General features: G+C 29.8%; 1 protein-coding gene across 3 annotated transcripts; it reads right to left on the reverse strand.

The window, feature by feature from the left end:
- Positions 1–20,232: 20,232 nt before the first annotated feature.
- LOC112801097 (organelle RRM domain-containing protein 2, mitochondrial) lies at positions 20,233–22,603 on the reverse strand. 3 transcript variants are annotated; one of them, XR_011881977.1, is made up of 5 exons: positions 22,351–22,595; positions 21,345–21,413; positions 21,107–21,210; positions 20,670–20,943; positions 20,233–20,579 (listed from the first exon to the last, which is right to left on the reverse strand). XR_011881977.1 is itself a non-coding variant. In XM_025843640.3 (5 exons), the coding sequence occupies exons 1-4, from the start codon at positions 22,499–22,501 to the stop codon at positions 20,703–20,705; spliced, it is 348 nt and encodes a 115-aa protein (XP_025699425.1). In that variant the 5' UTR covers positions 22,502–22,603; the 3' UTR covers positions 20,233–20,579; positions 20,670–20,702. The 3 variants fall into 3 exon arrangements, 2 of the variants coding, with proteins under 2 accessions (XP_025699425.1, XP_025699424.1); XM_025843640.3 differs by having other exon boundaries at positions 20,670–20,726; positions 22,351–22,603; XM_025843639.3 differs by lacking the exon at positions 20,670–20,943 and having other exon boundaries at positions 22,351–22,590.
- Between the last annotated feature and the right edge of the window lie 521 nt (positions 22,604–23,124).

A 23,124-nucleotide genomic window follows, 5' to 3' on the forward strand; every position in this document is an offset into this window, starting at 1 on the left:
AGTTTAGCTTGAAGTGTCCAGCCTCCTTGCAATGATGACGCGTCACTTTGCTCAAGTCCACCTTGTGTTCCTTTGAGCTTGAACCCTTGTGCTTGCCCTTGTTCTTCATCATTCTTCTAAATCTCCTAACAAAAAATACGAGTTCATCATTTAAAATACCATCACTAGACTCACTCTCTTTGGGTTCTACCTTTGACTTGAGGGCTATTTCTTTTTTCTTTGAGTCCGGGTTTGTGTGTGTGGTTTCATAGGCAAGGAGTTTTTCTCTCAGCTCATCATAGGTTATGGGGCTTAGGTTGTTGCTCTCGGTTAGGACAGTGGCAATGGTTTTCCATTCTTTTGTGAGGCTTTTAAGGAGTTTTCTCACCAAGGTTTGTTCTGTATAGTTTGTACCCATAGCATCAAGGTTGTTGATTATGATTGAGAATCTCTCAAACACTTCATCAATATTTTCTCCATCCTTCATGTTAAATATCTCGTACTTTTTTCGCAGCATATCAATCCTCGTTTCTTTGACTTGTTTAGTGCCTTCGTGTGTAACATGGATTTTTTCCCAGGTTTCTTTGGCTGTCTTGCATCTAGACACCTTCTGGTACTCTTCAAAGCTGATAGCACAGTGAAGAAGGTTGATTGCTTTAGCATTCAACTCTATCTTCTTCTTATCATCTTCATTCCATTCAGCTTCTTCTTTTGGAGTCACTACTCCATCAGTACTTGTTTTTGTTGGGATCTTGGGACCGCTCACAACAATCTTCCATATGTTGTAGTCAATGGATTAGATGAAGATCCTTATCCTCTCTTTCCAGTAGGCATAGTTCTTTCCGTTGAAGAAAAGTGGCCGGTTGTTTGGCTGGCCTTCAGTGAGGGTGTAGGCAACTGTGGTTATGCCCAAGTTGTTCACCATTGGATCTTTGCTCCAAGCAATTAAGCTTGATTCTTGAGACCTTAACTCTTGATACCAATTGAAGGTTATGGTAAGCTTAGAGAAGGGAGGGTTGAATCTATGCCTTCCTTTTAAGTTGTTGTTATGACCTTTTAAAATAAACTTTCAATTCTAATTCTGTTTGTACTCAGCCGCGGAAATTTATGAGACAATTTATTTTTGTCTCATGAATATCAGAAAATAGAACACAGCAGAGAAGAGAAAAGCTAACACCAGCATGTATCCTGGTTCATTTGTCTTGTGCTATGCAACCTACGTCTAGTCTCCTCCACAACAATGGAAGAATTTCCACTATAATTAAAAGTATTACATACACCAATTTCACAGGATTGACCCAATCCTTTCACACTCAAGTTCTAACCTAACTTGACATTGGCTATGCTAATACCTAACTATTCACTCTTAGTGCTAACCTAACTAAGAAAGGGATACCTTACAGATACAAGATACAAGACATAGACATACCTAAAGAAATCAGAAAATAACTCTAGGCTTTTCTCTCAAGTGTATCACTCAATCTTTTTCCACTCATGACTTTTACTTGAGCTTTCTCACAGTGCCTTTTCTCACAAAAAATTACAGAAAGATAAACATAGAAAAGTACATCATAATCTGTAAAACATGAAGGAGATTGAATTCATCAGCAGCTTCTTTGCTATGTGCAAAATCAGATTTGCAAACCTCAGATACAGTTCTTTAGTATTGGCCAAATGCTTCTTTGAAAGAAATCATTATCCAAGTCGAGGAACTTCTTTTCAGAACACAACTTTCAAACTTTGGTTTTCTTTTCTTGGTTCTGAATGAGCAGAAAGCTTCTTTTTATCTCCTTGCATGTTCCTTGGTTGCTCACCCTAGGTCAACTTCTTGAGCCTTGAGCTTCACCAACCCACAAACTCACTTTTTTTCATTAAACATCAGAGTAGAAATTTTGCTTCTGACTTCTCCATTTTGACCGAAAGCCATAAAACAGCAATCACAAAAGTCTTCCAAAGGTAAACCGAATCTAAACCCTTGAAAACCAACTTGGTCCCTAAGACATGTTTGAGAGCGTGGATTTACAGCAGAGAGGAACAGAAATCCTCTTTTTCATATAGCTTAAAACGGAGTGACAGAGAGTTGAAAAGAAGAAAGTGTGTTGCATGTAAAAGGAAATGGGTTACCTTTAACCTAAGCTTGATTTGGTTTGTGTTTGCTGATTAGACTTCTGCGTTTCAAGCTTGGACTTTCTCTTTCTTACTTCTTTGATGATCACCTTAGGAAAGAAGCTTTCTCTTTCTCTTTCTCACTTTTCTGAGTTTTGTGATTTGACTAAGACAGAGGAGAGAAGAACATTGCTTTGATAGTGAGACCAAATTGGAGGGATTTGAAATTGAGTTGGGTTTCGATCGGATATTCATTAAGCAACTCGTTTGGCCCATCTGACTTCTTTCTTTGCTTTTCCTTGGACTTCTAATTTTTTTGCTTTCAGCCCACCATCTTTGCTATTTTTTTTCATTTCATTTGGGCTATAAAATTGAATTTTAGTCTGCAACAATAAATAATTAGTAATATACCATTATAATTAATCAACACTAATTATTTATTTTGCCCAAAAATAATTTTTGTCATCACTAATTAATTTAGTTAATTTCTTAAGTTAACAGTCTCGATACTTTAAAAATTAGAGAAATTATTTATTTTTTATTTTTCTCTTCTCTAAAAACTGAATAAAAGATAATTTTTAAAAGATACTTAGTTACACTATTTTAGTAGTATTTATAAGAAAAATTTATGGTTTAATACAATTTAAAGGGTTTTGGCTTTAAACCACGTACTTTATTCTGATGAAAGATTTTAGTCCACATTAACATTTTATGAGTGAATTACTAATTTAGTCTTTGTCTATTTTTAAAATGACAACGTGATTTTTTAAGATAAAAATGATTCACTTTGGTCCTTGTCTTTTATTTTTGTGACATAACGCAATTTTTGTAGGTATTTCTCCATCAACTCTGAATGAAAAATGCTGACCTATCAGGTTCATAAATAGATAGGGACCTAATTGTTTCTAAATTCAAATTGGTTAGAGGTTTATTTGTTTTTATTCTTTAAATAATATCTTTTTTAAATTATTTTTTTATTTATTATATTAATATTTTTTAATAAATTATTAAATATATGGTATAATAAGTACAAATTAACTAATAAACTATTCAAATTTAAAAATATCATTTGTTACTAAATTAAATAAATAATTCTCAAATATAATTTTAAATATATAAATATTAAAATACGATTAATACATTAATAATAATAATCCTATGATATATTTTTAGTATTATGATCTATATAATTTTTAAAATAAAGTGAAAATTAATGAACACATTATTTAATATATAGTAAAAATTTTTTGAGTAATAACAAATTTAATTTTTTATCTCTTTAGACTAAATTAATAATTCTGTTTGATATATTTGTACTTAAATACACTATAAATAAGCTACTAATACTAAATAAAATATATATATATATATATATATATATATATATATATATATATATATATATTATAGAGACCATTTATAAACTCCACAAATTTAAGATATTAATAATATTATTAATTTATTAATAATACATATTGTCATAAGGTTATAGATCAATAAAAATTTATTAATATAAGAGTAACATAGATTAATTAAAATTTTAAGTATATTAAAATTTAATTAAATTTACATATATTTTATTCAAAATATACGTAAAATTTTAATTGATTTTGAGTAAAATATATGTAAATTTACTTAAATTTTAATACACATAAAATTTTAATTAATTCACATTATTTTTATATTGATAAATCTTCATCGATCTATAACCTGATTAATAGTATTCTACTCACATAGTGTATTTTAGTACAAAGATATCAAATATAATTATTAATTTAATTTAAAGAGATAAAAAATTAAATTTGTTATTAGTTAGAAAAATTTTACTATATATCAAATAATGTGTTCATTAGTTTTTATTTTATTGTAAAAATTATCTAGATCATAATACTAATAGTACATCATAGAGTTATTATTATTAACGTATTAACTATATTTTAATGTTTATTATTTATATATTTAAAAATTATATTTGAGAATTATTTTATTTAGTTTCATAATAAATGATATTTTTAAATTTGAATAATTTATTAATTAATTTGTACTTATTACACCATATATTCAATAATTTATTCAAAAAAATATTAATATTATGAATAAAAAAATAATTTGAAAAAAATATTATTTAAAGAATAAGAACAAATAAACCTCTAATCAATTTAAATTTAGAGATAATTAGGTTTCTGTCTATTTTTAATCTAACATATTAACGTTTTTCGTTCAGAATTAATGAAAAAATGCTCATAAAAACTGCATTATGTGAAAGAAATAAAGAATAAAGACCAAAATTAATCGTTTTTATCTTAAAAAATCGTATTATTATTTTGAAAAATAAACAAAAACTGAGATAATAATTCACTTACATTTTATCTTGTCTGCGTCACAATTTAATCTCTCATACGTCAATATTTAATTTGATGGAGCAAACAAAAAAGGGGGACTAAAAGCAAAACTTTTTAGATTTTAATGGACCACAACCAAAAGAAAAATTTTATAAGTAGACCAAAACCACAAAACAAGTATTTTATAGGAATTAAAAATTTATTTAAACCAAATAGTTATAATCTAAATAATTGTTTGATGGTAGAAGATCAGCAAACACGGGCTAACAATACATCTAGTCAAAGAAAGGATTTAGTTACCTCAGAGTACATGCATGTTAATGTTGTTATTAATGAAAGTTTTAAATTTTTTTAATTCAATAAATGTATTAAAAACTTACATTTTTATATATTTTTAAAAAACTTTTTTTAATTAGTAACTTTAATTTGTATTTTAAAAACATATTAGCCGAATCCTAAAAGAAAAAAAAAAGAAAGAGGATTTATCAAAGTAGATAATTATTGTAATCACTTACTTTAATTAGTTCATCCAACAACAAGAAAAACGCAAATAAAAAGAAAAAAAAAGAAAAAGATGGAGAAGTGAAAGCAAAGGAAAAAAAAAAAGAAAATGTTCATTAAAATAAAACAAGAAGCTATTATATTTTTGGGTCACGATTTTCTTATTTCTACTTTTATGTGGGAATATGATTAACTATTACTAAAATATTTATAAAATAAATTTATTTTTTTATTTTTAAAAGAATTGATAATTGAATATTTGTCTTTCTAGTTTTTTTTTTGTTTTACACATTCTTCTTATTTTTTTTAATCTAAGTTTTAAGGAGAAGAGTCTAGAGTTTTATTAGAGTTTTTGTTACTTTTTTTACTTCCCATCAACGTCGCTCGTTCTTTGTTCTTTTTCCTATGTTGTGGTTGTTCTCTAATTCTCTTCCTATGTTATGGTCATTCTCTGATCATCTCCATGTGTGCGGTTGCTCGTTCTCCCCTGCACCGTACTTGTTCTCTGATCTTCGACGCTGCAACATTCTGCCACCGCCGCCATTGCATTTGGGTCTACCACTTCATTATTTTCTGTCACCTCTCTGTTCTTCTTCGTCACCAGCAACTCTGATCTCCATCTTTCACCTTCCACCTCTGCCTTTGCGACCTACTCCTTTAAAGTTCTATTTTATTTTTATTTTTATTTTTATTGTACTTTATTTTTTTCTATAAAAATTTTATATGAATTTAAATGTTCTTTGTTTATCAGAATATTAAATGTTGTTTTAATTTCAAAAGAATTTCATAATAAATCAGTAAAAGGTTTTAAAATGAATTAGAAGTCCTTGATTATGCTTGAATGATTGAATTTGATTGTTGTGATTTTTTTGGTAGTAACTATTTTAATTTCTAATTGAATAAGGTTCCTATTTTTTAGGATAATGATTGTGAAAAATTAAAATATAATACATAATATTTTATACGAGAAAACTCATTAGATTAGGAATAAATTTTAGAGATTATATCATTAGAAAGTCAATGATGTTTTCAATTATACGGATTTGTTGGATGAAATAAAATAAAATAAAATAAGAATGACTGAGAAAAAAATTTAATTGATTTTATCTCATGATGTATTTTATGAAATTTGTTAGTTTAAACTTCAGAAGTATTTTAATTTAGTTGCTAGGTTATTGTTAATTAGAATCAATTTGTTAAAAAACAAATCAATAAAAAAGAATTGATAAAAAAAACTTTTCATACTAAATTGACGAAGCTCTCTTTCACTTTTATCAGGTCCAAGCTGTTCGTTGATCTTTCTTTTTCTTCTTGCTACCGTGTGATACAATCAATTATAGGGATGGCAAACGGGCCTAAACCTGTCGGGTCGGGCCGCGTAACCCGCCAAAAAAGGCGGGCTGGACTGGAAAATCGGGACCGCCAAATAGCAAAAGCCCGCCTAACCCGCACCGCTTAAACTGCGATTTTTGGTGGGCTTTGGCGGGGCGGGGCGGGCTTTCCCGCCGGGCTAAGGTTTTTATTAGTGAGGGGGTATTTTTGCAAGTTTTTGCCAAAACCTAACTTCCCTGAACCTAACTTACAAGAGTGTGAAGATAAAAATTGAGTGTTTTGAATTATGTTTATGTTATTTTGGAGACAATATTTATAATTATGTTTTGGATTATATTTATTTTGCTTTGGAGAGAATATTTATACTTATATTTTGAATGAAAATTTGGTTTATAATTATATTTATTATGTTGGGAATAATACACCATTCCCCCTTGAGAAAACACCTTTGACAGAGAAATAAAATAGACACAATCACAACACAAGAATTTAACGTCGAAACTCCAATTACCGGAGAAAAAACCACGGCCGTTGTCAAATGACAACCAGAGAATATCACTATGTGAAAATTGTTACAACACATAGACTTCTTTCTCTCACCGGCACCCCAGTACACCCACACTCTCTCAAAGCAAATATCTAACTACACCTCACAACACTCTCTAATCAAAGAGTACAGAGGAAAAGAAAAATCAGATACAAGCTTAAAGTGTTTCTGACTGGTGCAAAAACAAATAGAGAACTTAGCCTCATATTTATAGCCTAGGCCACCCACTCCATTTGCTATCCTAAGCAATGTGGGACTAATTCAACCAAATTCTAACAATCTCCACCTTGATTGAAATAGTCACACATCTTCAGCTTCCATTGTCAACACCGACAATTCTTTGCTGCCATTGTCTATACCGACAATCATAGTTCAGAGAACTATCATACTCCACCATGAAAGTATACTCACTTGAAATTAGACCACTCCAAGCATTTCACCTTGGTACAGATCGAAACCTTGCTGAAAATTCATGGTGCAACTTCCAAATTGGCTTTTCCTGGAAGTTCTTCAGCCATCGATCTAACTCCGCCACACACCTTGCATCTCAACGCCAACCAATGCCCGTGTGCAATTGTGGACCCGATTGCCACAACTTATCCTTATCCATGGCAGTGCGGTAATACCATGAGGATACTTCTTGTCTTCAACGCCTTGTGCAAACCTGATTGTATCAACACATCCTTGACTTGTACTTGCCACAAGCCAAAATTGATTATTCCATCAAATTTCTCTATTTCAAGCTTCACAGCACTTGAATACCCTGACATTGTTGCAACCGTATACTGGAATAGTATAACTCAACTGTAGACCGTGCACTAGGAAGGGTCCCCAGGAAAGAGAGGTGGGTCACAATGGACACGCTTAAATACCAGGTCTTTCCTTAGCCAGAACCTTTTCCAAACTGCACTCTCACAGAGTCACACTGCCTTCCAGCAACAACAACAACAGCAACCAAAGATCAACCTCAAGCCACAGGACAAAATTCTTTTCTGATGTGGAAGGTCAGACTAGGCTGCAACCACAGAGCATACTAAGAATAAATCCCACCGAACCGAAGCTCTGATACCACTTGTTGGCAATAATACACCATTTCCCCTTGAGAAAACACCTTTGACAGAGAAATAAAATAGACACAATCACAACACAAGAATTTAACGTAGAAACTCCAATTACCGGAGAAAAAACCACGGCCGTTGTCAAATGACAATCAGAGAATATCACTATGTGAAAATTGTTACAACACATAGACTTCTTTCTCTCACCGGCACCCCAGTACACCCACACTCTCTCAAAGCAAATATCTAACTACACCTCACAACACTCTCTAATCAAAGAGTACAGAGGAAAAGAAAAATCAGATACAAGCTTAAAGTATTTTTGACTGGTGCAAAAACAAATGGAGAACTTAGCCTCATATTTATAGCCTAGGCCACCCACTCCATTTGCTATCCTAAGTAATGTGGGACTAATTCAACCAAATTCTAACATATTAGATATTTATAATTACAAAGACTTTAATGTTTGTGAATATAAAAAATATAATTTTTTATGCCATTAGAAATTATAAATTTATTAATATAGTTGTGAAATTATATATATTACTTAGTAGTTAATAGTAAAAAAAAAAAGAGGAGTTTTGGCGGGCTTAGCCCGCCAGCCCGCCAACCCGCCAAAAGGCGGGCTTCTGGCGGGGCGGGGCGGGTCGGGCGCGGGCTTCCCCGCTTGCCACCCCTAATCAATTAAAGGAATAAAGAATTTTAATTAGTAGCAAAATTAAAGGTAGATAGTTACCACTTACATATAATAGTACACAGCCAAATTTATGCTCATTCCAAAACTTTCCATTTTCTTTTTTGATAAATTCAATAAGAGGAAGCTTTTAGAATAAAATATATGTAAATCAATTAAACAAAAAATGACTAACAATTTTTTTATAAAAGCAAAAATAGAATAAACATAAAATCAACAGGTCAAAGCTAAATTGCACTCTTAATCTTATGAATAATAGATTTTTTTGTTAATTTATCGCTATAACACATTTTTGTCTTGTCCTACATTCTTGTATGAGAGCACGTAAATATAAAAAACACTTAGTAATGATATATACATCTTTCTAACATGTATTCTTAATAGTCCTTCTAATATTAGATAAAAAAATATTAAATGAAAAAATAAAGGTGTTCAATGCCTTGTAAATATTAAAAAAAAATATTCAAGATTTTCTAAATCTATTAGTTAGGAGAATTATTAGTAAGAGTATTAGGGAAATTAATCATTTTCAAATAGAATTTTCTACGGCTAATTCCTACTATTGTTGAGGATTTTAAAGTATATTATTATATTTTAATTTATCTTTGTTACTATACCAACACTCTTGTTGAGGATTCCAAATACATTAAACTTATAAAAATAAAACTGTAATTTTTTATCTTAAGCAAATTGTAAAAACATGTATAGTTTGGATTAACAGAGATTATAAAATAGTCAAATACAGATATGTTGGTAGTTGGTACCACTAGGACAAAGCATATAACCACAAATTATAATCATTTTTATCCTAAAAAATTCACTGCCACTTATTCATTTTTACCTCCTATCAATTTTCAAAACCTGTTCTTGTTCATAGAATAAAAGGAGATATATTTATTCTTTTGTAATTTTGTTCTGCTAAGAGTTATTTCTCTTTTATCTTTGGCTATGATATGATTAATCTTAGTAGTAAATATCTTTTTAATATGTTCAACTTTATTTTTCACACATAGATGTAGCTAAATTAGTATTTATCACACTTCTCACTACTTTATGTGTAAGTTATTTAATTATATATATTCCACTCAAATTTTTCTATATGAATTAGATTTTAAGAGCTAATCAGAATATGATTTAAAAAAAAAATTTCTCTTAAAAAATTATTAAAAAACTTAAACTATTTATGAAAGAAAAAAAAAGTGTTGGAGTAGTTATTTTTTTCTTTAATTTGCATGAATGGTTCAAACATAAATGTGTGCATGATATATAAGAAATTTGGTTTATATTTTAAAAATATTTACTTTTATCATTTTTGGTAGTTTATATACACACTTAGATTTCATTTTGAATTCTGTATTAGTATTTAGGAAGTAATGGTCAGGAATTTTTTCATGAAGAGATTAATAATTAGCATATATCATATAACCAATATGGGTAGGATGAAGAAAAATCAGAAGAAGTTGACGGGGAGTATATGAATGAAGACGACACAAATGTGGAATCAATGTTTACCGATCACGGCTTCAATGAAAGGTATAACATTGATTCATTCGAAGACATTGAGATGATTGAATTTTGGAACATCAGAGATGAAGACGTATGCCACTTTTACTTTTCTGATGTCGAAACTGTATTTGAGTTCTATAATAGATATGCAAGGACAAGAGGTTTTAGTGCTCGAAAAAGCGGCAGGACTAGGAAGAGTCGTATGAGCGTACTTAAGTTGAAAAATTTTGTATGTTATTATGAAGGATTTAGACCACAAAATAATTATGACATTGAAAACGTTAAGAAGAAATCCATGCCAGAGACAAGGTGTGGCTGTAGTGCAATGATGGAGATTTGTTTAGATGCACCTAGTGGCTGTTGGTTTATTTCTTATTTTTCTAATGAACACAATCATCCGCTTCTGGATCCTCGGTTGATTGGATTGCTTCGTGGGCGTAGACTCATGTCCGATACTGATATTGGTCACATGATTAAATGAAAAAGGGTAGAATTAGTGTTGGATAGATATATCGGGCATTAGCAAATCAGGCAGGTGACTATGAGTATTTCTCTTTCACGCAAAAGGACATGTATAATAAAATAGCAAAGCAAAGGCGCCAGTTACCGGATGATGCATATGCAGCTTTGAAGTATCTAAAAGATCAAACAACAAATGACCATTTTATATATTTTAATCATCATATGGATGCCGATAGTACTTTGCGTAATTTATTCTGGTGTGATGGTCTCAGCAAGGCAGATTACTCATTATTTGACAATGTATTGGCTTTTGATGCTACCTATAAGAGAAATAAATATATGTGTCAATTGGTGGTATTTTTTGGTGTCAATCATCACAACCAAATAATTGTTTTTGCTATTGCTTTAATTTGCCATGAGAAAAAAGACACATATAGGTGATTCTTATAACAATTGAAGGTGGCAATAAATGGGAAAGCACCTGTTTCGCTTATCACGGATGGTGATCCAACAATGAAGTTCACTATTGAGAAAGATTTTCCTAATGCACATTATAGATTATATGCATAGCATCTAATTCGCAATGCAACAAGTAATATTGGCAAGTCCTAGTTCACTTCCATGTTTAAAAAGTTTATGCTAGGCAACTATGAAATTGATGTATTTCGTCAAAAGTGGTTTGAAATGGTTGACGGATTTAGTGTCGAAAATAAGAATTGGATCCTAAATATGTATAAGAAGAGGCATTCATGGGCATGCAACTGCACATATAAGAGGGAAGTGTTTTGCTGGATTTCAGACTATCTCTCGGTGTGAGGGATTAAACTCGATCATTGCGAAGTATGTCAATTCAAGGTACAATCTGGTTGAATTCATTCAACACTTTAATCGATATGTTGACCATATTCGGTGGAAAGAGGTCCAGGCTAACCTCACATGTGTGAATGAAAAATCCAGTATGCAAACGTATTTTGAACAGTTAGAGAGGAATGCTGCCAATGTTTACACCCTATTAATATTTTATATATTCCAACCAATCCTTGTACGAGCTGCATCAATGAAGGTAATAAATATGAGGCAAACTGGCTCTTAGGTGATTTATTCAATCGGTTTGGACCGATTACCAAATGAGATACGGCGTGTTTTATTTTGTGACATTGAGATGGAGTTCAATTGTTCATGTATGAAAATGGAATCATTTGGCATACCTTGTAAACATATAATTTACGTCTTGGTGCATGAAGATATAGATAAGTTGTCAAGGTCATTAGTCTTGCCTAGGTGGACTAAGACTTGCCGAGGTCATCAGAATTATAATCCAACTCATACAAATTATTCACCCTTTATACACACATCATATACCATATACACAATCCATCAATAATTCATTCAATTCATTCCTATCTTAAGGACTTCTAGCCTAAATTTTCACGTGACATTAAACATTAACTACAAGAAACCAAAACTATACCTTGGCCGATTCCTCCCTAAGCTTAGAATTCCTTAAAAATCTCTCATTTCACAAGCTCTAAGCTTCCAAACGTTAATTCCTGAAACTTAATCACCCGAATTTCGTTCCAAACTGCCCAATTGAACTCCAAATCAACAAGAACACAATCTAATTCACACAATATCACTATAATCATCATAAGATTCACTAATTTAATGATTCTCAATGGTTCAATAATTTCTTACCTTACCTAGGGATCAATTGGACAAAATTTACTGATTATCCGCTGCTAGAGTTCACCTAAACCATCAAAATAATTCAATAAAGGAGGTTGAAATGGATTGGGTCTTGGGTTCGGTTTCACCGGTTTGATTTGTTGGTCTAATTTTGGGTCAAAATCTTTAAAATTACTGTCAAAATTCGTATTTTAATTATTTCTTCTATTCTAAACTATTAAATTTAATTTTTTTAATTTTTTAAATAATAATTAAATTATTGACTAATTATTTATTAATTTTGCGAGTTTTACACTTGCAGCCTGCTATAAGCTTTTTTAAAAGTACTAAGCCTGACCTGTTATTCAGCCTGGCTTGATCTGAAGCCTGTTAAAAGGCCTGATAATTTTTTTTATACAAAAATAAAAATATCATTTAAAAAACTATTTTTAATAAAAATATTTATATGTAATATGTCATATTTAATATTTATAAAATTTTTAAAATTTTTAATATTTAAAATATAATAAATTTAAAATATCTCATAATTTTGTTAATAATTAAAAATTTATTTATATATTTAATTATATGTTAACATTTTCAGGTAAGTTTTATAGGCCAATAAGACTAATTAGTAAATTTGGGTCTAGCCTATTAACATATCAAAATTTTTTACAAGAATCTGAACTTGCAACAGATTAAACCAAGCTAAACACAGGCTAAACTGTAGGCTCCACTTAACCTTTTTCCACCCTCTTTATAAATCAAGAATATAATATAATTATATTAACAAAATTAACTACATATCAAACTAAATAAACATAAAATTAATGAGATATACCTATATGATATGTTAATATATAGTATCCTAAAAGTATTCTAATAATTTGTATTATGTTAAATATTATATATTTATTTTATTAGGATAGAACATCTATTATCTCGTTTTTATTGAAAATAAAATAAGTCAAATATAAAACTACATACTCAAATAGAAATAAACACAAGAAAATATCGCTGATGTACTTGTAATTATAACTCTCATTATTAACTATATTTTATTTTATAATTTCTTCTGAACTCATTAGACTATATTTAGAAAATATATATATTTGGTTATACAGGAAAAATATATTAATTACATTACATCTTCATAAACATAAATTTAACAAATTTAGTCCAACCTAGGCTTTTTCCATCCTTAGGCCTACTGTTATTGAACGTTTTTTAACAGCTTTATTTTTATCTTTCCTTCATGCAAAAATTATCCCAAAACTGTTGACATGGCCCAAAATCCTCTCCGGCCTGTTTTCTTGCTGATCAGATACGTTTGTCCATGTCTAAATTTCAAAACCAAAACATAAAGTCCACGAGATATAAAATAAATAAATATTATAATTACTTTGGCTAACTAAAGTCATTAACATTATTCAGAGATAATATTTAATTTGAACCTGAATTTGTATGTGAGTTTTAATTTAGGTCCTAAAATTTTAATTGCTTTTATTTAGTTTTTAAATTTTACGAACATAATTCATGTTAGTCCTTAAAATAATTTTTAACGTATAAACGTTAACGGAACACTGTTGTAGATAGCCGGATGCCACACTAAATTTTGTAAAATGATGTGATTTTAATTTTGACACTCAAATAACCTAAAAACAACATCGTGAGTGGTATTTATTAAAATTTTACCTAACAAAATAAGTGAGAGCGATTTGAATGCCAAAACTAAAACTGCATCTGACGATCAATATCAGCATTCTATTAACGTTTTTATACTGAAAATCGTCCCAAGGACTAATGTGAGCAAGTTTGGAGACTAAATAGAGACAATTGAAACTTCAGAGACTAAATTGAAACTAGCAAATAAGTTCAGGGACCAAATTGAATATTAACTCCATTACTTATAATGCACGTTGTATGAAACTGAGAGCATAGTTGTCAGAACCGAACCGGTAATCGAACCGGTCAGGTTATTGGGTCACTGGATTACTGGTTCAACTGTTGGGTCACTGGTTGAACCGGTTGACTCGGTACTATATAAATAAAAAATAAAAATAGTCAAAAATTTAAAATTTTAATTTAAAATACATATTTTTACTAATATTTTAAGAATATCAAAATATTTTAAAATAATATAGACCAGAAATAATAAGTATTTTATTATTTTTACTCTATTATAAATATTTTTATTTTGTTTTTATATTAAAATAACTATTATTTTTAAATTTCAACAATTTATTAATTAGTTTATATCTATTATATTATTATATATTACAAGTATTTATTAAAAAATAATGCTAATAAATATTATATAATTATAAAAAAAATAAATGAGTTTATAATTATTGTTAAATAAAAATATAATTAATTTAAGAATAAATGAATTTATAACTAAATTTAAAATAAATTGGGTAGAAATAAATTATTTGATAAAAGATATGTATATATATTACAATTTGCATATATATCAATGAAAACCATCCCACCTTAGTGGCTGTCAATAGAGTCACTCTTCCAAGGGGGAGGGGTTCAAATTCTTTATGTTACGTTTTGTTAAAATTTAATTTCTAACCGGTTCGGTTGGACCGAACTTTACTGAGTTCGACCGGTTTTTGCCAGTTCGTACCGGGTTTAACCGGTTCACAACGGTTTTAAACCTTATACGGTCCAAACAACGGACCGGACCGATAAAGGGTCCAATTCACCGATTTTCCGGTTGAACTGACCGGTCCGGTCCGATTCTGCTAACACTGATTGAGAGACCTGCAACTAAATCCTCCCGCGCCTATGTGCGGGCCGATCTCTCTCGTCTTTTTTAAAATCATTAAAAGATTCTTGAGGCAAAGCTTCCTCAAAGAGTTTGCCACATAGAAAGCTATCTACCAATGATTGAAATAAGGTCTAGCGCCTATCTAATAAAAAACAAATCCTTTAATAAAAAATCACAAGCCACCAAAAAATATCGGTGAATCGGACCGGTCCAGTCCGATTCTGCTAACACTGACTGAGAGACCTGCAACTAAATCCTCCTACGCCTATGTGCGGGCCGATCTCTCTCGTCTTTTTTAAAATCATTAAAAGATTCTTGAGGCAAAGCTTCCTCAAAGAGTTTGCCACATAGAAAGCTATCTACCAATGATTGAAATAAAGTCCAGCGCCTATCTAATTAAAAACAAATCTTTTAATAAAAAATCACAAGCCACCAAGAAATCCAAAAAATATTCTAGTAGCAATCTTATAAATTGAAAGTTACTCTCCAAATACAACATCTATTAGACCACCATAAAACAAGACTTCAAACAACATGCAATCAAAATGAAAAAAAATTTGTTCTAACTTCTTTTGTATATCATCGTAATGGAGAGTCAAAGAACTCTGTTATTTGACAATAATGAGATAAACATTGTTAGTACAAATTAAAAGAATATTTAGATTTTTTTCATGTATTCGCAAAGATATGTGCAAAAGAAATAAAGTCATAAACAAGCACTAAAGACGGATTTAACACAGAGAAAATTACTAAAAATATAAAGGAGTGAACACCACAATTTGCTTAAGTTAGTGATTAATCTATTTAACAGATTTAATATAACAAAGTAATGATAATAAAATAGAAAGAGTACATAAAGAATACAGCATCTATTAGACCAAAGAAAATTCTAGTAGCAATCTTATAAATTGAAAGCTACTCTCCAAAATTTATTAGACCACCATAACACAACATGCAATCAAAATGGGAAAAAATTTGTTCCAACTTCTGTATATCATCGTAATGGAGAGTTAAAGAATCCTGTTATTTGACAATAATGAGATAAATATTGTTAGTATAAATTGGGAGAATATTTAGACTTTTTCATGTGTTCGCAAGGATATGTGCAAGAAAAATGAAGTCGTAAAGCAAGTACTAAAGACGGATTTAACACAGAGAAAATCACTAAAAATATGAAGGAGTGAACAAGCACAATTTGCTTATGTTAGTAAGTAATCTATTTAACATATCTAATACAACAAAGTAATGATAGTAAAACGGAAATAATACATAAAGAGTATATAAAGAATACAGCATCTATTAGACTAAAGAAAATTCTAGTAACAATCTTACAAATTGAAAGCTACTCTCCAAATATAACATCTATTAGACCACCATAACACAAGACCTCGAACAACATGCAATTAAAATGGGGGAAGATTTATTCCAACTTCTTCTGTAATGGAGAATTAAAGAATCCTGTTATTTGACAATAATGAGATAAATATTGTTAGTACAAATTGGGAAAATATTTAGACTTTTTCATGTGTTAGCAAGGATATGTACAAGGGAAATAAAGTCATAAGCAAGCACTAAAAACGGATTTAATACAGAAAAAATTATTAAAAACATAAAGGAGTGAACAACACAATTTGCTTAATTTAGTAATTCATTTATTTAACAGATTTAATACAACAAAATAATGATAATAAAACGGAAAGAGTACATAAAGAGTACATAAAGAATATGCAAAAATAATAAAATTGTAAAAGAATAAGGAAAAAAAAAGAGATAAAAAAATGTTATTGATTGTTGATTGATTGAAAATTGTAAACTATGAAGATAAAATTAAATATATATAAAGCATTGACCTATAAAATAAACACATCACTAAGTTTACGAGGTACTCTCTTGTTATTTGTATAATACTGCTTTATTGCATTTTTGAAGTAGTCTCTGTCATTTTTTATCTCATTTGTGATATCTCGTATTGATTTTGGACATTCAATACCTCCGTGCAGATATCCAACATTATCCTTGACAACAAAATTATACATAGTTATCTCTCCATAAAACTTTCTTGAATTATGGAGAGAGAGAGAGCAATGTCATTGAAAAGTCTCCAATTACTTTTCTCAATAATTCATCATATTTACAATCGAAATCTTTTAAACATAGTTAGAATCCATAAATTTTCTTTCAAGCTTCATTAAATGCCACTTATCCCCTATATAACAATTGACAAAATTTTGTCCTTTTTAGTAATTAAGTCTACCTCACTTAATAAAAATTCTTATCACCGTAAATGTCTTAATAAAACGTTTTTCAATAATTTGCCCTCGTGGATACTAAATTTGTCTTCAATGGATCTCTCCGCAATCAAATTCAATTTAATTCCTTGAACTGTCTAGATCTCAGGCATAGTTGATCACTGTTTAACTTGGATCAAAATTTCAGAAGTTCAACTGAAATCAAATTATAACAAAATCATAAACAAACACTAAAAACAAAAACAGATTTAACACAGAGAAAATCACTAAAAACATGAAAGAATGAACATCACTATTTGCTTAATTTAGTAATTAATCTATTTAACAGATTTAATAAAATAAAGTAATGATAATAAAACGGAAAGAGTATATAAAGAGTACATAGAAAGTACACAAAGATAATAAAATTGTGAAAGAACAAGGAAAAAAAAAAGATGAAGTAAATAACAAGTAATCTGATTGATTGTTAATTGATTGAAAATTATAAACTATGAAGATAAATTAATGTTTCATATTATTATTATTATTATTATTATTATTATTATTATTATTATTATTATTATAATTATTAAAAATAAAATGTTATAATAAAAATTAAAAATATAAAATTTAAGATTTAAGATTTTAATTTAGAATTTTAAATTTAGAGTTTATTATTTTTGTTTAGATAATCTTTTATTTTAAATTAAATGTACTAATTTTTTGAGAGAATGATTTTATATCTTAAATATAGAAAAGAGAAAATATAAACATTAAATCTAAAGATAGATTTCCGTCAATCATTTTTTTGGACATGATTCTCTCATTCATTTAAATGAGTTGGGTATTCATATAACTAATTTTAGAAGGTTTGATGAATGAGAGAGATTTAAGCTTTAGGAATGAAGATCGAATTTAATTTGAGTAAGAGATTTGTTTTCTGAAAAAACTGAAAAGTGAATATATAAAAAGTTAATATAATTAATTTTTTAACTTAAAGGCTGATCAAAGACTAAAAAGTTATTGGCTAAATATTTAAATAACATTTCTCTTATCCATAAGCAACATTAACATCTTTGATTGGTTGAGACCAAAGAAAAAAGAATTCTTTGATTGTTTACTGCAATTCTTCATCACAATAGTTCAAAGTTGGAGTGGATTGTGTTTTACAAAAATGTGTGGATTTATGTTATTTGAAAATACTTTTATACACCGCTGCATTCGAGAAACTGAGTTGATTCTTGGAGTTCAATTTGAATGAACTCTACCTGGACAAATGGAATCTGTATTGACAATACTTTATTTTAATTTAACCACTATCTTAAAAATGAATACCATCATTATTTCCTATATAATTGCATTTAGAGTTTTATTTTTCTTTCAAAATCTTAATTTCCCTCTGTCACGTTTTAATTATTTTATCTTCGGCTGCATCAGTGCTTGACAATTTTCTAGATCTTGTGATTAATTTTAAACGAAATTAAAAAAAATAAAAGTCTAATAATATTTTTGGAAGTGTCGGTGCTCTTACCAATTAACATTACAATATTCTTAAAATAAAACGTTTAAAAAATTCTATTAATAATAATTCTGTGTTAGGGTTATGATTTTAGCTAAATTCTTATATTTATTGTAGGCGTTATTTTCCGGGCTCAAATTTACCATGTTTCTGATTGTTGATTCAAGTGGCAGAGTCTTAAAATTTTTTATATGAATGCATAACAAATAAAAAATGTTTTTTAAAATATTGATTCCTCTATTGGCACTCACTGTATTATTTTTAGATTTTAATGGAAATCAGCATTTTAATACACAAGCTTTTATTTTTCACCTCTGATTTGGGTTAGTTGAAATATCAAGAAACATTTTTATTTTTCTTCTAAATGATACAACTTATTATATAATGTTGCACCGACAATTTAATGGAGTGCAACTTTGAATTTTCTTGGTAACAGTCTACTATTGACTTGAAGCTTGAAAAATGAAAATGACTGAAATTATTGGCTTGGCTCCCTATTAGGGATTCAGTGGAAATGTGTTGGCAAATGGCGAGTGGCAACTAAAGCAAAACGAATATAAAAGAAAAAAAAAAGTATAATTGAGCAAAATATTTTTCCCCTTTAGAAAAGTGTTTGTAAAAGCATTAGCTGGTAATGAATAATGATGGTGATATATGCATGTTCAGTATTTCACGGAAACAAGACAAAGGAGGTGGTGGCCTGTCTCGTGTTGAAAGGGCACTGATTTTAATCATTAGATTGATGATGACGTAATTAACATATGTATTTATAGAAATTATAATAAGATGACTTTTTTTTCCGCACGTTAGTTTTTAACTCGGCAGATCAAATACTAATCTGTAGTGATCAAAATTGTATTTAAAGGTTTGTTTTTAGTTAATAAGTTGTTTTATACACAAAATAAAATTTAAAACCCCGAATAAAATGATTTTTTTTAAGTATTATTAAGTATATACTTATGAAAGGGAGATTGGGAATAATAATTGAGCTAATTCCGAATGACTTCTAAGTTATAGATGAATGTTATGGATATATATTTTTAAATCAGACTACTAGTTCAGTTATCATTTTCCAAATCCTGTGTAATACAAGATGCTTGCGTATGGAACCATCTATATTCAGGATCTACTTATTCATGCATCCTATTATTGTTTTTGAGAGGGTATTAAGCATGAAAATTTTGGTAAAAAGTTAATAGTAAAAACTAAAAAGAATGATCCATGACTTTTGTTTCTTAGTTTCACCCATATATGTGCATACTTGGGATCATACGTAGGATCACAATTCACAAGAATGTCCGAGCTGAGAAATTCAAATACTACAACTCAAAGAATTAAATAAATGTTGGATTATTTGGTTAAGGCCTGCCTCTTACTATATGATATTATCCAATTTCACATCCCTGATGACTATACAACTCAAAGGGTTGCTGGGTGGTTTTTCAAAAAATTAAAGGCTGCCTCTTAATTTGCAAGATATTGTGTTTAATTATGTATATATAATTAAGAACTGAAGATTGGAAAAAATGTTCCTTTTTCCTTTTCCCAGAAAATACAAGTGAATGTGTATGTTTTATATGATGAATAATAATGTTAGCTCTCATCTCAACCAAGTGATATTACAAATCAAATTTATGATACATCACGGCATCCAAAGAGAACCATTGCACTACAATATAAAACTTCTACAAAAACTAATGCTTCTAGTTAGAATTTGAAGCACGAAGACAAGCCACCCGCATTTGGCCTGTTTATCGTCTTAGCCAATTACGAACCTCTACTGCCGGAGATACCGGTGAGATTGCTGTGTAGGTTCTGGGATAGATTTGGCATACTCTACAAATATAATCCAACCATCCAAAAACTGTAGAGAATGGGGAAGCAATAATTAGCAAACACCCAGAGAAATAAGCTTACAAAGAAAGAGGTAATTAAGAGCAAGTAAGGGATCAACCTTAAAGAACAATTAACAAGAGCAACTTAGCTCCTACATCACATCAGCATGAATAAGCTAGAAAAGGATCCTCATTATCAATCACATTCGCCATTGGGAACTCGCAGTATTAAGAGTAATGTGAAAGTTGAGGAGGATTAACAATCAGAAGCAAAGCAATCAGCAAATAAAGATGAGATCAGTTGCAAAATTTGCGGCTAATATGCAAAGCTGTGCTTTCAAGAATGATGGAAGCATTGTTGAAATTTGACACTTTCATCTTCTAGATATTGTTCTGTTGCCACATTCATTAGCACTTAGTATCACACATAGATGTCATATTGGAACACAATTTGTACGAAATATGCATGCAAATACACATCCGAGTACGACAACAACAAATCCTTTACTATCTCCCAGTAGATCACAAGTTAGCATAGGGGCTTAATCCAGCTTACCTTTCCATTCATGCTTTCGATGCCCTTTGCAGCCTCTTCTATAGTGGCATATTGTACAAAACCATACCCTTTAGAACAACCTTCTCTATCGATCATCACCCTAGCTGAAAACAACACAGATGAAACCCTTATGAACTATGCATATCCTTGAAACAAAAACAAGAGGTATCAAAGTGTTAAAGCAGTACACCATGAAAGTTATATCTACTTAGTACTTAGAGATGAGAAGAGAACAAACTGCGAACAACTTTGCCAAACTTAGAAAATTCTTGGAGTAGGCGTTCAGATGTCGTCCGTTTGTTAAGCCCTGAAAAATTAAAGATACATGAAAATCAACACATTTGACATTGTCAAAGTGAAAAAGATTTAGCCAAGCAGGCCAGGTAATAGCATTGTAAATTTGTAATGCAATTCTTTCCAGATAAAAGATTTTAGCACCCAAATCACCTCATTTAACTGATAACATATGAATTAATAAAAAATTCAAAACAATAACCCTACTGAAGATCTTTCTTTGGTATTTAAAATTTAAAAACATAGTGTGAGTAACAAAACTAAAGAGTAATGAGTAATTATGAGTAGATTAAGCATCACATGATTAAATATTTAAATTTCTTTTCTAGAAAATCCTTCTCCAACATCAAATGAGTCGAAAACAACTACCCCAAAAATCCAAAACCTAGCAGCAATTTCAGTTAAAATTATGCGCAACAATGCCAACACTTACTACTTGAAAGTTACTGGTTAGTTCCTCAGTACTTGAACCTCATCAATCATCACTCATACATCATATTATCAAGAGCAAAAGCCATATTATAGCTGAAAACAATAACTATATCAAACTATAAGCCCTCACTAGTCTAAATTACACTGAATTCCAAACAAGCTATGCAATATTACATATGACACCATTCTATTTGCAAAACTATACACTAGTCTCTCCCAAATTTTCTGTAACAGGACACTAAATTAACGAATCCAATTAGTAATGAATCACCTAATTTCATGGAACAGGTAGTCAGTATAATTTACCCTAAATCTAATTAAGCATATTGAATCATTATAGTCATGTGGCAGATAATACAAAACCATATTCACAAAGCAGAGCTGCAGAGGATAAAATCCGGTTAGATATTGAATTATTGATTAACAAATTTATAAAAATACAAAGTTGAAAAATGAAATTCTATATTTTTTTTTCGGAATTTTTCTGAGGTCAAAATCAAAGAGGAAGTAACACATACCGGAAACGAAGAGGGAGGATTTGGGTTCCACCGCTTGTGGAGCAAACGCTGCGGCAGTAGCCGACGGAGGATAAGCAGAACGGCTCGAGAGCAGCCGCCATAAACTGCGCGACGAAGGCTGCGCCGCAACCGCAGCCGCCCTCAAAGCCATAGGCAGGGTTTGGAACGTTGGATTGTTGCAGTTTAAGACTTTTAAACTGAAAACATCAAAGCCATGTTATTGTTGGAGAGTAGAAGTGTTTTTCGTTCCTATTTTTTATTCATTTCAAATAAAAAAAAAGTTAATTTTAAAATCAAATTAATTTTGATTTTGTTGTGTACTAAACTAACCCTTTTTAATTTAGATTTTCGAAAGTTTGAATTTTATTTTAAAAAATAAAGTATCATCTTTTATTTTTGAATAATTTCTCTTTCATATTTATTATTAGTTCCACTTATGAAATTAATAATAAAAAATTATATTTTACTCTCTAAAATAAAATTCAAACTTTAAAATATTCAAATCCTAATCGATAAGAATCTCAAATCTTATTTAATTTTTGTCATTTAGTAAAACAAGTAATAATAAAGAAGGGAGAAGGAGGGCTGCGAGGGTGCGTCCGAGCTGCAAGTTGATACGAAGGTTCAGCCAAGCGAGGTTTTAGGCTTTAGATATCAGGATTAGTTTGGGTATCATTAAATTAATAAAATAATTTAAATATAAATTTTTTTTGAGTGTTATTAAATTATTAATTTTTTATTTTTTAATATATTTAATAAATTTTTAATAATAAG

The sequence above is a fragment of the Arachis hypogaea genome, chromosome 5 (assembly GCF_003086295.3).
Source record: "Arachis hypogaea cultivar Tifrunner chromosome 5, arahy.Tifrunner.gnm2.J5K5, whole genome shotgun sequence".
Taxonomy (NCBI): domain Eukaryota; kingdom Viridiplantae; phylum Streptophyta; class Magnoliopsida; order Fabales; family Fabaceae; genus Arachis; species Arachis hypogaea.

What these genes read in the sequence shown, in the direction of transcription:
- LOC112801097 (XM_025843639.3), bottom strand. Translation starts at nt 22,501, where the DNA reads ATGGCTTTGAGGGCGGCTGCGGTTGCGGCGCAGCCTTCGTCGCGCAGT. An exon ending in ATCCTCCCTCTTCGTTTCCG is followed by an intron (nt 21,414 to 22,350) that starts GTATGTGTTACT and finishes TTAATTTTTCAG; the next exon opens with GGCTTAACAAACGGACGACA. An exon ending in TCGAAAGCATGAATGGAAAG is followed by an intron (nt 20,580 to 21,106) that starts GTAAGCTGGATT and finishes CATTCTCTACAG; the next exon opens with TTTTTGGATGGTTGGATTAT.